General features: G+C 33.4%; 2 protein-coding genes and 1 long non-coding RNA gene across 3 annotated transcripts in view; all 3 read left to right on the top strand.

Moving 5' to 3' along the window:
- The window catches only part of LOC145729793 (excitatory amino acid transporter 3-like), a 34,267-nt gene extending 25,780 nt beyond the window's left edge, over positions 1-8,487 (top strand). The window contains exons 7-11 of the mRNA XM_081980716.1: positions 470-680; positions 1,003-1,236; positions 2,800-2,991; positions 3,048-3,182; positions 5,431-8,487. Coding sequence (XP_081836842.1) covers positions 470-680; positions 1,003-1,236; positions 2,800-2,991; positions 3,048-3,182; positions 5,431-5,605 — 947 coding nt within the window. The 3' untranslated portion in view covers positions 5,606-8,487. The remainder of the gene's footprint in view (positions 1-469; positions 681-1,002; positions 1,237-2,799; positions 2,992-3,047; positions 3,183-5,430) is intronic.
- Positions 8,488-14,592: 6,105 nt separating this feature from the next.
- LOC145729796 (uncharacterized) lies at positions 14,593-15,357 on the top strand. Its single transcript, XR_014178466.1, has 2 exons — positions 14,593-15,166; positions 15,219-15,357. It is a non-coding gene; the product is annotated as an uncharacterized LOC145729796 (long non-coding RNA).
- The window catches only part of LOC145729792 (cartilage oligomeric matrix protein-like), a 35,425-nt gene continuing 34,496 nt past the window's right edge, over positions 15,219-16,147 (top strand). The window contains exons 1-2 of the mRNA XM_081980715.1: positions 15,219-15,425; positions 15,485-15,620. Coding sequence (XP_081836841.1) covers positions 15,363-15,425; positions 15,485-15,620 — 199 coding nt within the window. The 5' untranslated portion in view covers positions 15,219-15,362. The remainder of the gene's footprint in view (positions 15,426-15,484; positions 15,621-16,147) is intronic.

The raw sequence follows: 16,147 nt of genomic DNA, 5'->3' as shown, positions 1-16,147 counted from the left end.
CACAAATTGCTCGTAATACATTCAAATTCTGCTCCAAACACATTTAAGCCTCTTACATCGTTACATCAAAGTGAGCGAATGTTCATTTCATTCAAAATTAGAGCCCTAAAAAGGGATTGCAAAATTTAGTTCAATACGCGTTTCAAATTAATAGGGAAATCTACATTTTACCGTTTCAGTTAAACATTGGCAATAAACTGGCCAATCTAATTAAAGGGGACTTTGTGTTTGAACAGTTTCAGATAGAGCTTTATAATAGGGAACCTTTTGTCTCTATTTCAAAGTAGTTAGAGTTTGATAATTAAGGCTCTTATTGGATTTTTAATTCACTCTAAAATGGTCAATCATGCTTTTGTAAGAGGACTAACCATTGCTATTTTTTCAATTTTTTATTAAAGTTAACTAATAATTACCATAGTTGAACATTGACTACCTACTATAAATTACTTGCTCACTAATTGTTTTTCAGATGGAAACGTTGAACTAGAAGACATTTACCCAGCTGAAAAATGGAAATTTGAAGAACGATACGAAAGTACAACCAACGTTTTAGGTTTAGTTACTTTTTCCATCGTTTTTGGAATCGCCATGGGTCAATTGGGAGAAAAGGGTAAAGTTCTGCTTGATTTTTTTCTGGCTTTAGCTGAAGCGATGATGATCCTAACCAGTTGGGTCATTTGGTGAGTTTTTCAGCAATATTTCCTGAAAAAATTACGTTTTAGTAATATGCATAAAGAATCATTTGTAACAAATACTTTCGGAATCAGACATCCACTGAGATATTTAAACTATCTGGAAATCAAATATTTTCTGTATAATGTTTAAAACTTTCATTCGTAAAATATCATAAATCTCCACATATATGTCAAACAAAAAATTATAACTCTTCAATTTTGACCAAAGAGCCCACGTAACGAAATCATACCTAAATAAATAATTAAAGTTATTGTTGAAAAGTATTTATCATGTGGTACATCTAAAACAATATTATGTTTTTTTTAGGTTATCGCCATTGGGTGTTTTCTTTTTGGTCGTGGCCAAAGTGTTAGAAATCGCCAGTTTTGCAGATTTAGTAGGCCGTTTAGGACTCTATTTTATGACCGTCCTCCTAGGATTATTTATTCACGGCTTCATCACCCTCTCAATAATTTACTTCATCGTGCTCCGACGATTACCGTTTAAAATCATCGGTCAGTTAAGTCAAGTTTTGGTTACTGCTTTTGGAACAGCGTCCAGGTTAGTTTTTTTTTACCTGCACATACATTAAAAACATTTAGCAATTGATATTTAAAGTAATTCAATCAAGCTTGGAGTGGAAAGAAGAAAATGGTGAATTACTGCTCTAGAATTTTCTCTTCAACACTAACAAGCTGCTTATTATTGTCTTTGGCGTTTCCATTAAAACGATTAACAAAATTTAAATAAACTTTCTCTATTAAAATGATTTATCTTAGCCAAGCTACTGTCTACAGGGTGCCAAAAATTCGTCTCTAAGTATGGGGATTTCGAAAACGGTAAGAGATACATCAGAGTTAACGGTGAAATCATCAATAATATCCGCTGTGCTGATGACACCGTCTTGTTATCAGACAGTATAAAGGGGCTACAAGAGTTGTTAGACAGGGTCAACCAAACTAGTAAGGAGCACGGGTTGAACTTGAATGTCAATAAGACCAAATATTTGGTGATTAGTTACCCTGATTTGTACAAATCCAGTCCAACCAGGTAGCGTGTATATAAACAATAAGCCAGTTGAGAGGAAGGCAAAGTTTACTTATCTCGGCTGCACGTTGAACGAGGGACTGGGATCACCCACAGGAGATTAATCATAGAATTGAAATAGCGAGAAGTACGTTTATGCAGATGAGACCGCTCCTGTCAGACCGAGATCTGAAATGGCTCTAAAGAAGAGAATAGTCATGTGTTATATACCTATACTCCACTCTTCTGTACGGTGTGGAGGCTTGGACGCTCAGAGGGTATGGAAAAAAAGCTGCAAGCTTTTGAAATGTGGATTTTCAGAAGAATTCTTAGCAATCTCTTGGATAGATAGAATTACAAACGAAGAAGTACTCCGAAGAATGGGATGTGAGACTGAAATCATGCTTACTGTGAAGCGTAGAAAATTAGAGTATTTTGACCATATGATGAGAAATAACAAATAGAGAACTCTCCAAAACATAGTCCAAGGCAAAGTTGATGGCCGACGTGGGCCTGGAAGAAGGAGAATTTCATGGCTGGCTAACCTGCGAAAATGGTTTGGAGCAACATCTACTGATTGAATCTAAGATTGAACTCCAAATTGTGCAACTTTGCCTACATTTAACCAACTCTGTATGTCTTACCGTTTTTGAGATCCCCATACTTAGACACGAATTTGTGGCACCCTGTATAGTCTGTTCACGATCCAGCCCTAGGGACGTTATTTTTCATAATGGCCTCAGGTGAGGGCAATATTTTTTATAATGCCCTCTGGCCATTTATTAAATACATATCTACAGAATGAAAGTCGGACATTAAACATTGAAGACACCACAGGCATTAGAAGAAATAATGCCCACGGTCGAGGTAGACCCCTCGGGCCAGAGGCCAGAGGCCATCGTGTTCTACCCTATCGACCTCATGCATTATTGTCCTTATAATGCCCTTGGTATCTTAATTACTATTTAATTTACACCACCAAGTATTTGTATTGTAGGAAGCAATGGTTCAAAATGTGTGTTTTGTTCTCCTTGTTTTAGTTGTAGATTCGTCGGAAAAGTAGTTTCCGCTCTTAACATAGAATACACACTATTACAGCTCAGCAACAATGCCAATTACTATCCAGACCATGGATAAAATGGGTCTGGACCCACGGGTTACCAGATTTGTAATCCCGATTGGCGCTACAATCAACATGGATGGAACGGCTCTTTACGAAGCTGTGGCTGCTATTTTTATAGCTCAATTGAATAATATCTCGTTGGGTTTTGGCAAAACAATAGCAGTTTGGTAAGACCTATTTATTTAAAAGTTTGAGTATTTCTTAAAATTATTTCTAAATAAAGTTTGACAGCTACCGCAGCTAGTATTGGAGCTGCAGGAATACCCCAAGCTGGTTTGGTGACGATGGTAATGGTATTGGATACTGTAGGTCTTCCTGCTGATGCCGTTATTAATATTATTGCGGTGGATTGGTTGTTGTAAGTATTGTTGTATTTTGAAAAAAGCTGTAATAAAACACCTTTTTCTTCTGAGCTATTAAAAATTATAATTTTCAACTTCAGACGATATTGAGTACGCACGCTGGCAACATTGCCAAAAATCGCCTGGTTTGACAATAGAAAAATTTCAAAATCTGTCATTGCATCTGCAAAACGTGTCATTCTGACGCATTAATTGTCGAAATGGTTGAGAACGTCAAAACTTATCAAAAATTGACGTTTTGACTAAAAGCTCAACTGGTGAATTTAACATTGAAACTGTCAAAGACTGACTAAAATTCAAAAGATAACTCAAAAGTTGTCATATTGGCGGAAAATGACAAAACGATTATTTTTGTTCTTTCTGTTCTGAGTTTTTATGAAAAGCATTAAAGAGGAAATTAAGGAAAAAAATAAAACCGAATATTTTTTTAAAAAACAACGTAACCTTAATTTTTTCTTGAGCAAATAAACTACAGGACGTTCTAATTAAAATAATTAAACTTTTGCTAATTAAACAATGCTGTCAAATCAATAATAACAGAGTTAGCTTTTGAGTAAAATACAATCAAATATTTATTGTAGAACTTTGAAATTTTGGAAGTCTGAAATAGAACACCCTGTATATTATTGTATTTTTGAATTGTCCTGTATCTGTATCTGTAGAGTGGGGAGGGTGAGTGTAGACCCACAGCACTTAGGCCACATGTAACCCATTGTACATCCTCCCGAGTTGTCCACCTAAGTCACCGTCCATCCTGCCTTTCCCAGGAAGATGGACAGGTCGCTGGGGGACATCTCTTTTATGTTGGCAGGTGTAGGCCAAGACTCACCGAACACATAGGCCTCATTCGTTTTCATGCTCCATGCTTTTATTTAACCAACTGTCAAATTACGTCATCCCATCTCTTTAGGGATTGAGCATGAGTGTAGCGTTTGGCTAGTTCCGCAATTGTCGAAGTCATCAGGCCGTAGGTGTCACTGGGTCCTAAAATGTTTAGTCCAGCCGCTTCCCTAGCTAAAGAGTCGGCAATCCGATTACCTTTGCTCCTATCGTGCCCTTTAACCCATCTCAGGATAATATTGTTATCTACCGAGGCGTTAGCTAAATCTTGGTGGCACTCTAGTACTAGCCCTGCGGTAACACGTTGTCTGTTCAGGGTTAATAGGGCTTGTCTACTGTCAGTGCAGATTATTATGTTTTTGCCAGAAATACCTTTTCTGGTTATGTGGTGTGACGATTGAGATACCAGCCAGTTCCGTTTGAACCAAGCTGGTATTTTTTCCCATTCCCCACTTAATCCTTAGGCTTATAGTGACCTAGAGTAAACCCCACATCCTGAGCCTTCTTTCACTGTTCACCTCTGTTCACAAATTTTCCGGTCTGCAAGATAACTATGTCATCTGCTTATGCAATTGTGTAGAATCCATTATTGTTGAGGTGATTAATTAGGGTATCCAGAACTATGTTCCAAAGAAGGGGTGATAAGACCCCCTTTTGTGCACATCTCTTCATGACCAGTCCTCTCATTGTGATGTTTTCTACATTGATATTTATTGCTCTACTGGGGAGCACCTTAAGTGTCCATTCTCCTACTACCAGTGGTACATTCCTGGAGTTAAGTTGCTGGGTAATTGTCGGAAAGGTTGTTTTATCAAACGCTCCCTCGATATCTATGAATATACCCAGGGTGGATTCTTTATTGTCCAATGATCTTTCGATTTTTTACTGATTTTGACAACTGTCAAATATAAAAATATTACCAAATGATAGATCCCAAAAAGTTAAGATAAAAACATGCAATCCATTTTGCTCTATCTCATTCTGGTTATTTTATTATGACACTTGAAAATCTGAAAGTGACTATTTACAAACGTCAATGTCTCGAAAACCATTGTAGATAGATATAGGTTATGATACATGAAAAATATTTGAAATCGATAGGACAATTCAAAAATACATTAATATACAGGGTGTTCTAATTAAAATAAGCAAGTTGACATCAACTTCCGGTTAAACCAAATGTGTCAGAAAGATGAAAATATTTGTAAAACATAGCGCGCACTCATCAAATTTTCTTTAATTCCAAAATTTCAAATTTCTATTAATATTGGATCAGAATAAACTTTTAATGAACAGTTTGGGTGGCTTACCCTGTATAAGCCTAAGCCTAACCTAACCTAACCTAAGAATAATATATTTTCTTGTTTTCTCATTTGGATTTGGTACTTTAAATTATGATTTCAGGGATCGTTTCCGAACAACAATAAACGTAATGTGCGACTGTTTGGGAGCTCGTTTAGTCGACCTGCTCAGTGTAGGTGAACTAGCGGGGGGAGTTGGTGTAGTAACAAACAAAGACATAGCAAATGCTGAACTACACGAACTCACAGAAATTACTAAAGCAGATCAGCACTCGTAAATTAGTTGTTTTAAGTATATTATAAGTTTTATTTATACATCATCGTATTTAACGGTAATGGTTTATTAAGTAATATTTGTCTCTATCTGATAGAATGTTTTTGGTCCACTGTTGGCTAAGTTTCAATAAAAAGAACCGTTCCATACCCTTTGTAGTAAGTAATAATAATAATCAACAGTGTTGTAGTTAATATTTTTGTCGCTTTTTGTTATTTTAGTTTGCCTTTCCTTTACCGCTTCACTGAAATGCTTTATTGTAGTAATGCATGCTGTTTTTTATATGCGTTATAAACAACGTAGTATCTCAATTATTATTAAATAAAATTAAGGACATTTTAACACAGAAAAATGATCCAAACAACAGGGTTTTTAAATAATTATTATGCTCCGAGATTTTGCTCTTAATTTGGTTCATTTTTTTAGTAAAATCTCCTTAATTTTGCCTTTAAAGTCATCTTTGCTCTCAGAGAATACGAAAATGTGCAAGTATGGTCAGTCATTATAAAATTCATATGGGCCAAATGATCAATATATTTATGTTTTGCCATTATACAAGGTGTTCCGTATTGTTGTAACAACGTCACTTTAGATATGAAGCTTTCAATGAAATTTTTTTCAATTTGAGGTTTCCCTGCTCAAATGATTATAAGAGTTGTTAACTAATAATACTTTAACATAATTACGGAACACTCTGTGAATTTAATACTGTATAACTATTATATTACACGTATAAACATATATCTATACTTATGACGTTCTTGTAGTCACATGTTTTAATTTTAGTTGTGCACGTTGTAGGAGATTATTCTAGTCTTATATATGTAATACAAAGTTTTGTAAAATAGGTAACTTGGTATTGAACATTATTTATTCTGCTAACTTAATCTTAAGTACTCTATATATAACTACAAGTATTTAATGGAAATCATATTATATACGTATAGGTGATGGATACTCGTTATTATTCAACATAGATACAATATTATTACTCTAATATGTTAGCATTTAGTAGGTAATTATTATAATCCGCTTTAAACGGCATATACGTCTAGAATAATACTAATTATTATACTATATCAAGTAGTTTATTAATACACACCTAAAATTATACTGGGTTGATTAATTACGTAAGAATTTTGAAAATGTAGCTGTATACCACAGTTTATCAGAACCAAATCCATATAAATTATTTTCAAGATTTTGAATAAAATTGTTCACTTTTGGAATCCAATGTCAAATTCATTACAAAGAAATTTATTATTTTTACCTTGAAAATCGACTTATAAAATCCAAATTTGATTATTCCAATTTGAACTGTGTCTACCACCAATTTGTTCCGGTTAACTATGATATATTTTGCTACAATTTTCAATTCATCGTGGTGTTCAGTTTGTATTGTTTAATATGTTAATTGTAATTTATTACATATACTTTAAAATTAATTATTGTATAATCTTTGTATGTTAAGAACCATATTTACTTTATTATTTGACACTATACAGTGTGGAACAGCCAAATGGAATAAATTCGATAACGAATAAATGAGAGTGTGTTGCAAATAACGCTTGGACACGTCGATTTGTATTTTTAGATGCGCATTTAAAAAAAAAATAAAATTATGTAGAGGATGTGTCCTGTGACAGTGGCCGATACCAACTTTCTTATTTTAAATACAACCCCCTGTATATTATTAGTTTTTTGGATTCTTCAGAAAATTCTAGACATAATTCATGTACAATGTCCCATACCTATCTTCAACTGTTTCGGAAATATTAAGTGTATTCAGATGTATTACAAAAATTAACATTAAAAAAAGAAAATTATTTTATTTCACAAATAATGTAAAAAAAAACAAAAAAACATTAATTTCAATGTAAGAGATGGTCAAAATGTTTGCGAAAATAAGTATTGAGTGTAATGTAGCGAATTTGTGAAATAAAATAATTTTCTTTTTTTAATGTTAATTTTTGTAATACATCTGAAAACACTTAATATTTCCGAAACAGTTGAAGATAGGTATGGGACATTGTACATGAATTATGTCTAGAATTTTCTGAAGAATCCAAAAAACTAATAATATACAGGGGGTTGTATTTAAAATAAGAAAGTTGGTATCGGCCACTGTCACAGGAGTCACCCTCTACATAATTTTATTTTTTTTTAAATGCGCATCTAAAAATACAAATCGACGTGTCCAAGCGTTTTTCGCAACACGCTCTCATTTATTCGTTATCGAATTTATTCCATTTGGCTGTTCCACACTGTATAGATTAAACTTATGTTCTTATAAGCATATACTAGTTCGATTTAAATGCTTATTGTAGATCAGTACGGCAAAAAGGAAAGGCATACATATATAACCATTAAATACACAAAAGTTACTGGCATTTAGTAATATTCTATTGATACTTAGTTACAAAAAACTACAAGACTATGTAATATTTATCCATTAAACATATTATATTTTCACCATCTAAAAATAAGAAAAAACTCCAGCTTAATAGTACATTTTTCTAATTTTGCGATGCTGGGACCAAAAGCCTGTAATTTTAATTTTTATGATATAAATAATTATGCTTTTAAGGTTCTCGTCGAGGTGCGTCCTGATCTGGACATTATTTTACAATAAAGTCAACGCTGTTCAGATTAGAACGCACCTTAATAATACGATAATATGTTATAGTTTAGATTGACTGCCATAAATCAGAATAAAGTCATTTTTTTCCTATAAAATATTTAGTTTAGCTCTTGTGTAAAAATGCTTCTATATGATAATAAAAAAAATATTTAAGATGTATAACCTTTCCTAATTTTTGGTTTTAGGATTTGATATTTACTTCATAATAAAAAATAAATTAATATATTATGATAATTATTCAGATATACTTATTGTTTTATTTAAGTTCACTTTGAACATGATTGATTGAACAGCAGTTTGTGGGTCATCAGAACGGAAACCACAAACGACGAGTGACAAATGTTAAGCCGAAGTGTCACTAAATAGTGACGTCAAATTGAAGTTCACTCATGTCTGGATTAGTTCCAAAGGTTTTCATTGATACTTCGCGGTTGCCAGCTTGAGCGTTCCAGATTTCCGTTTTTGTTTTCGTTAAGCCAGACATATTGTAAAGTTCGGGTATAGAGCATTTTTAAAAAACAATTTTTGTTTTTTGCTACTGACAGATGAAGCAATCGCCGCCAGTATTGCTCCGTGTCAGTGCAAGAAAGTTGTTTGGTCTCAAGGACGGTAAACAGTAAAGAATAGCTCGATTGGCCGGTTTTGTTTCCCGGCGGCGACTGGATCCTGACGTCACAGTAGGACGTCACAAGTTTCGGACTCGTAGTGATGGGTAAATTACCGGTAAAGTAAATATTTTACATTACCAAGAAAATTTTACCGGTAAATTACAAACAATGTGTTTCTGGCAGGTCAAACTTTGACACCGCTTTTCTCCCTGACGGTACCAAATTTGTAGTATTTTTTTATGTTATTGAATAGGAAATTTAATGAGGATTCCAAAAAAGTCCTTGAAACAGTCATTTTCTCACTCTAAGTGGGTTTTGCAAGCGATTTTGTCCGTGACTGTTTATTCAAACGGTGTTACTAGCAGTTCAAACTTTGATTCCCATTTTTCCCCTGACTCTATTAAATTTTGTAGTGTTGTTTTATGTTATCAGATAGGAAATTTAGTGAGGATTCCAAAAATGTCCGTGAAAAAGTCATTTTCTCACTCTAAGTGGGTTTTACAAGCGATTTTGTCCGTGACTGTTTATTCAAACGGTGTTACTAGCAGTTATCATATAGGAAGTTTAATGAGGATTTCAAAAATTTGCATAAAACAGTCATTTTTTAACTCCAAGTGGGTTTTACAGGCGATTTTGTCCCTGACTTATCTTTCAAATTGTGTCTTTATATTTTGACACCACTTTTCTTCCTGGCTTTACTTGATTTTGTAATGATTTTTTATGTCATTAGATAGAAAATTTAATGAGAATTAGAAAAATGTGCTTAAAAATATGATTCGGTCACTCCAAGTGGATTTTACAGGCAATTTAGTCCTTTAAACCGTGTTCAAAATTTAAATCACAATTACTATACTACTTTAACAAACTAGAATTACTCGAAAACTCGGTGACTGTTAAAAAAAATTGCAGGAGACCAAAAATGTTCCTAATCAACTCCTTAACTTAGCACCGTAAGGTTGCAGAACCGTTTTAGCTTCCAGTATAGAGAGTGTGCATGAAACGTATGGTGGTTGAATGTTTTCGGTCGCCCTGTACACATTTTTTGAGATAGAATTTTTTGCTCAACACTACTGGAAAGAGGAGCTCAAGACGGCTAATTTGAGCGATTCAACATCCCTGAACTCCCATAAAATAACCGAATTACAGGCTGTTGAAATTTTAAACCAGAATTTCAACTGATTTGAAAATTTGTTGCACCAAACCTGTTTTTTCATTAAAACACGAACTTTACATAAATTTTGTTTTTATTTACTTCTTATACAGGGTGTCCCACGACGAAAGACATCGATTGATATTGGAAAAAGTATAAATAGGAAAGTTTTGAAAATTTGGCAGGATACTGATGTGGGCATGCCCAATCCAACTAAAATATTTTCAAGATGGTTGCACTTCCGTTTATACCGGAAGTCGATCACAACTTTCTTATTTTAAATAGAACACCTTATATATTATTACATATTTGGATTCCTCACAAAATTCTGACCAACTTTTGTATAGAATGCCCTATGCCTATCTCTAGCCGTTTTCGAATATTTAATGTTTTTCCAAAAAAGTGACAGTTGCAACGCTCAACATATTTTTGTATTATGTTAAAACCGTATTTCATTTTACAATGAAACTTTGGGTTATGGTAAATAAAGGATCGTTTTATTAAACTGAGGGTGCGTGATGACTCATTTGTATACAGGGTCGTCAAAAAAAAATCATAAACTTGCCACTAAAAAAAATGAAAAATCTCAAGTTTTTTAAATAAAAACCCACATTTTTTATGACGGAATCATTTTGAGCATTAAAAATTACTATAAGTTTCAATTTACTTGCCTATACCTAAATCCAACCCATTTCGTTTTATTTGAGAATAAACATTTTTTATTATTAAAACTCCAGATTTCTTGAAAATTTCTCTCTCTAATTACCTGTGGATTTATGTCACACCAGTAGTGTGAATTATGTCTATTGAACATTCCATTTTTAGTGAATTTGGCCTCGTCGATCCAAATAATATTATTCAAAAACAATTCATCTCCATAGTGACTAGTCAGCAAAAACTCACTAAAAACAACTCTCTTCGGAAAGTCAACCTCTTTTAAGTGTTGCACTAATTTAAATGAAAAAGGGTGAAATTTATGTTTCTTCAGGATCTTCTGAATTGAGCTTTTGGATATGCCTGATTCTACGGGAACTTGTCTTATTGACAAAGTTAAATTTGCAACAAAATAGCCCAAAATTGCAATTTCTACATTGGTATTATTAAGGATTGGTTTTGTTTTAATAGCTTTTATCTTCACATATCCCGTATTCTTACAATTTTCAATTATTTGCTTGACAGCTTTTGGTGATGGCTTTGGTTTTTCTGGATAACGAGTGGCAAATACCTCACATGTTCTACTCACAACTTTATCACATTCTCCGTAAATAATAAACAGATTTAAGTAATCTTGGTTTGAATAACGTAACCGCGACGGCATATTTGCAGTTGTCAAAACACTCAAGTCACTAGTGTTATTAACATGCTTTTGCAGGTCTCCGATATCACCGTGTGTCAAAAGCATGGCCAACTAGAGTACCAGCTAATCCCAACCATGCGGCCAAATAAAAAAATGTTTATTCTCAAATAAAACGAAATGGGTTGGATTTAGGTATAGGCAAGTAAATTGAAACTTATAGTAATTTTTAATGCTCAAAATGATTCCGTCATAAAAAATGTGGGTTTCTATTTAAAAAACTTGAGATTTTTCATTTTTTTTAGTGGCAAGTTTATGATTTTTTTTTTGACGACCCTGTATACAAATGAGTCGTTACGCACCCTCAGTTTAATAAAACGATCCTTTATTTACAATAACCCAAAGTTTCATTGCAAAATGAAATACGGTTTTAACATAGTACAAAAATATGTTGAGCGTTGCAACTGTCACTTTTTTGGAAAAACATCAAATATTTCGAAAACGGCTAGAGATAGGCATAGGGCATTCTATACAAAAGTTGGTCAGAATTTTGTGAGGAATCCAAATATGTAATAATATATAGGGTGTTCTATTTAAAATAAGAAAGTTTTGATCGACTTCCGGTATAAACGGAAGTGCAACCATCTTGAAAATATTTTAGTTGGATTGGGCATGCCCACAGTATCAGTATCCTGCCAAATTTTCAAAACTCTCCTATTTATACTTTTGCCAATATCAATTGATGTCTTTCGTCGTGGGACACCCTGTATAGAAGTAAATAAAAACAAGTTTTTTAACAGAGAATTTTGAATAACTATATTAGTCAATATTGAGTTTTTTTTTGTCTCTCTCTGTAAGCTGTTTTAGTCAAGTCATCAACAACAAAAACAAAAACAGGAAACGGTCAACTAGATATCGTGAAGGTCACGTTTGTGTCAGAATTGCGTTCAGTTAATAAGCGCGTGTTAGAAAGAGAGCGCTACAGGTCGCAACTAATCGCTAAGCAATGTGGTTCTATTTAACAAGTTTTTTTTGTTTCAGGAAGAAGTCTGAAGTAGATGCTCTGGCAGATGAGCCTGATGAATTGAATTAATTTTTTTTTGCAAACTTGGAAAATATAATAACGTCATTTGAAATTGATTTTTACTATGATACGCACCGATGCTGCTTTTGAAGGCATTAAGATACCTAACTGCAGTCTGTAACAAACGTTTTCAAACTCATTTTTATTAAAACTAATTTAATTAGCTGAAGACAAAAAAAATAATTAATTAAAACATCACAAAAGCACTATAAATTTTTCAATAAATCAAACAATAGGAAAGCCTAATTGAAACTATTTGAAATAAGTTATTAGATACTGTTCCAATTTAGGCTAATAAATTCCAATAGCAATAATGACAAACTAAAACCCATTGAAACTAATAAAGTATAATTCAGAAAACACTATATCCCCAGTATAGCTTACTAGAGATTTATTGTAGAAACCAATAGCACTTCTAATAGACACTTGTTAAATCTTATTAGGTTTGTTGTGACCTACCAGTTTCAATGCATACTAAAGCTACTAGAAACTAATACGTATTTCCTGATAGAAACAAACGATTTAATGATCCAATCCTTATAGAAACTTTATCAAACTCAGGTCTCCAATACACACATTCATTCTTATTAAACCTTATAGGCAATTTTTTTATTGGGTTTAATTAGGCATTTTCAACAGGGTAGCAGTTCAAACTTTGATACCAATTTTTTCCCTGACTGTATTAAATTTTGTAGTGTTGTTTTACGTTATCCGATAGGAAGTTTAATGAGGATTTCAAAAATTTGCATAAAACAGTCATTTTTTAACTCCAAGTGGGTTTTACAGGGGATTTTGTCCCTGACTTTTCTTTCAAATCAGTCTCAAGTGGTGTCAAACACTTTTCTTCCTGACTTTACTTGATTTTGTAATGATTTTTTATGTCATTAGATAGAAAATTTAATGAGAATTAGAAAAATGTGCTTAAAAATATGATTCGGTCACTCCAAGTGGGTTTTACATGCAATTTAGTCCTTTAAACCGTGTTCAAAATTTAAATCACAATTTTACTACTTTAACAAACCAGAATTACTCGAAAACTCGGTGACTGTTAAAAAAAATTGCAGGAGACCAAAAATGTTCCTAATCAACTCCTTAACTTAGCACCGTAAGGTTGCAGAACCGTTTTAGCTTCCAGTATAGAGGGTGTGCATGAAACGTATGGTGATTGAATGTTTTTGGTCGCCCTGTACACATTTTTTGAGATAGACTCTATATAAGAGACTTCTTATATAGAAGTAAATAAAAACAAGTTTTTTAACAGAGAATTTTGAATAACTATATTAGTCAATATTGAGTTTTTTTGTCTCTCTCTGTAAGCAGTTTTTGTCAAGTCATCAAAGAAAAACAAAAACAGGAGACGGTCAACTAACTAGAGATCGTGAAGGTCACGTTTGTGTCAGAATTGCGTTCAGTTAATAAGCGCGTGTTAGAAAGAGAGCGCTACAGGTCGCAACTAATCGCTAAGCAATACGAATGCATTTTCAAAACGTCAAACTCACTGATGACGTGCATCGCTCCTATTAGTGCCTTGGACCATACTTGTTACATGCACAGGTATGTGAGTTACATTTTAAAACATCCTTCATTGTGAGAGCAAAAACTATAACAAAAATAATTTTGAATAAATGCTCTTGGGTAATAACATAAGGACCATTTACCAGTTTTGCTTACCTAGTTTCATGGATTCACAGATTTTCTTATATTGCACAGTGTTTAAACTAGTTTGCTGTGTGTTGTACTTTCCACGACAAATGTTCTAAGCAACTTGTTTAGACTGGACTTGATTGTGTAGAAAAAGCTCTATCTAATCACTTTCTTTGATTTTTTCACTCACAACTTGCAATCAACTACACAAAATAATAAAAAAACATGCTTCTCATTGCATGTGATTGTGTATAAAACGAAAACCGCTAACGCCGCCATTAAAAGTGACATTTTAGGCTTTCTACTTTCTAGTATAGAGAGCGGTGACCTCTGTTCTAAATGACTGATTTGTAATACGTAACCCCACATTTTTGTATTTTTAGAACAACTGAACATGTAATTTAACTTGTTTACAGTATTTACATTTCTTTAAGTTTAGATAAGAGCCGTATTCTTTCGGTTTGTGATTTTGGATTCAAACGCGACATTTTCCAATGGCCTCCATATGGTTTTGTAATAATGATGCCATGTGACTTTTAGATCAATTCGCGGATCTGAAGTCATGGGTCGAAAAAAAGCGCCTAAGGAACCGACTTTCTTTGCAATACTGAAAACATTTTCAACAAAGTTAATAGAGAGAGAAGAAACAGTTTAAGCAAGTAATTTTTTTTAGTGCTTGGCAACCCCGCATCAGGTTGTCGTTATGTCGTTTATCCGTTGGCAACGCTGCCAAAGCGAGCAGAGAAAGAAAATTGAGGTTAGGTTATGTTTTGTTTGGCTTTGGTTTTGCTTTTAGGTAGCTCAAAAAATTAATTTAACACAATAATTAACACTGGAGATATGACGACCATTAAGCAGGAAGTGAACAAAGGCGACGATGATGGTGTTGAAATAATTCGATTGGATATAGAGAACGACAACCAAATTGAGGAGACAAAAATCAAAACTGAAGCCCCCAAAACAGCTAAAGATCTATTTTCCGACTTTAAACCTGACTCGGCCAGTGAAGCGGAGCCTGAGGATGAGGAATCTGAAGACGATGAAGACGACGACGAGCCATTGGCCAAAAGAGCCAAAAAGGATAATTCAAAACCAGGTCGAAAAAAAAAAGGAAGGAACCAACTTGACACCAAATAACAAAAAGGTGGTTTGTGTACACTAAAGCGACTGTCATAACTAACAGTAATACATTTCAGTACCTGCAAAAGTATAAAAAGGAGTGGGAAGACATTCCAACAGTCAAACCCTGGCTATCGGAAAGTGTACATGGAGAAACTTATTTCTACTGCAAGTTCTGTAAAAAGGACTACAAGTGTGGCAAATCAGAAGTTTTCAAGCACATGTCCTCTAATAAACACAAAAAGAACACCACACACCCACCTTCTGAGAAGATTATCAAAAAGGTATATACAATATAATTTACTTAAATAGTTTATACCAGTAACTATAAATGTTTTTGCAGCAAATGATGAAATTCCGAGGCCTATTATGTCCAGTTGTTACACCGTTTGTTAAATCTAGGAACAAAGAAGTTTGTTATGATTTAATTAAGCCTTATGTGAAGTTTTTGAAAGCTTGTGGTGTTAAGGGTATCCTTGGTAAGTAAATCCACATTTTTATTCTACTTATCAATGTTGATTTGGTTGTTTCATGGATAAATGGACAAAACTTATTATTCATTATTAAGTATTATTCCAGGAGTAAACTGCTGAGTAAAATTTTGTACACTGATTCCTAATATGCAAGTAATGCCCACTAATTTCTTGTAAGTTTAGTTTAGTATGCTTTATTTCATAATTACATTGAGTTACACAAAGATGTATAAAACAAAAATAAAATGAAATGACGTCACAAAAACATTACCCACACAAAAAAGAACTACCCCAATCTTATGTACCTAACTAAAATAATCCTGAAGACTATATGGTTCGAGATCTATAAGAAACATTTTTAATTTTCTTTTAAACATTTTTTCTACAGTAATCTTCTTAATATCAACATTTACTTTATTATAACATTTGATGCCCATATAATATACACCTTTTTCAAACAATGCTATCCTATGTTTCGGATAAGGAATGTCACTTGTGCGAGTAGGATAATTGTGATTGACATTTGATACAAA

This window comes from Ips typographus, linkage group LG5, assembly GCF_016097725.1.
Source record: "Ips typographus isolate SLU linkage group LG5, UJ_Ityp_2.0, whole genome shotgun sequence".
Taxonomy (NCBI): domain Eukaryota; kingdom Metazoa; phylum Arthropoda; class Insecta; order Coleoptera; family Curculionidae; genus Ips; species Ips typographus.
The sequence above is the reverse complement of the archived record's forward strand: the minus strand, read 5'-3'. Positions and strand labels throughout refer to the sequence as shown.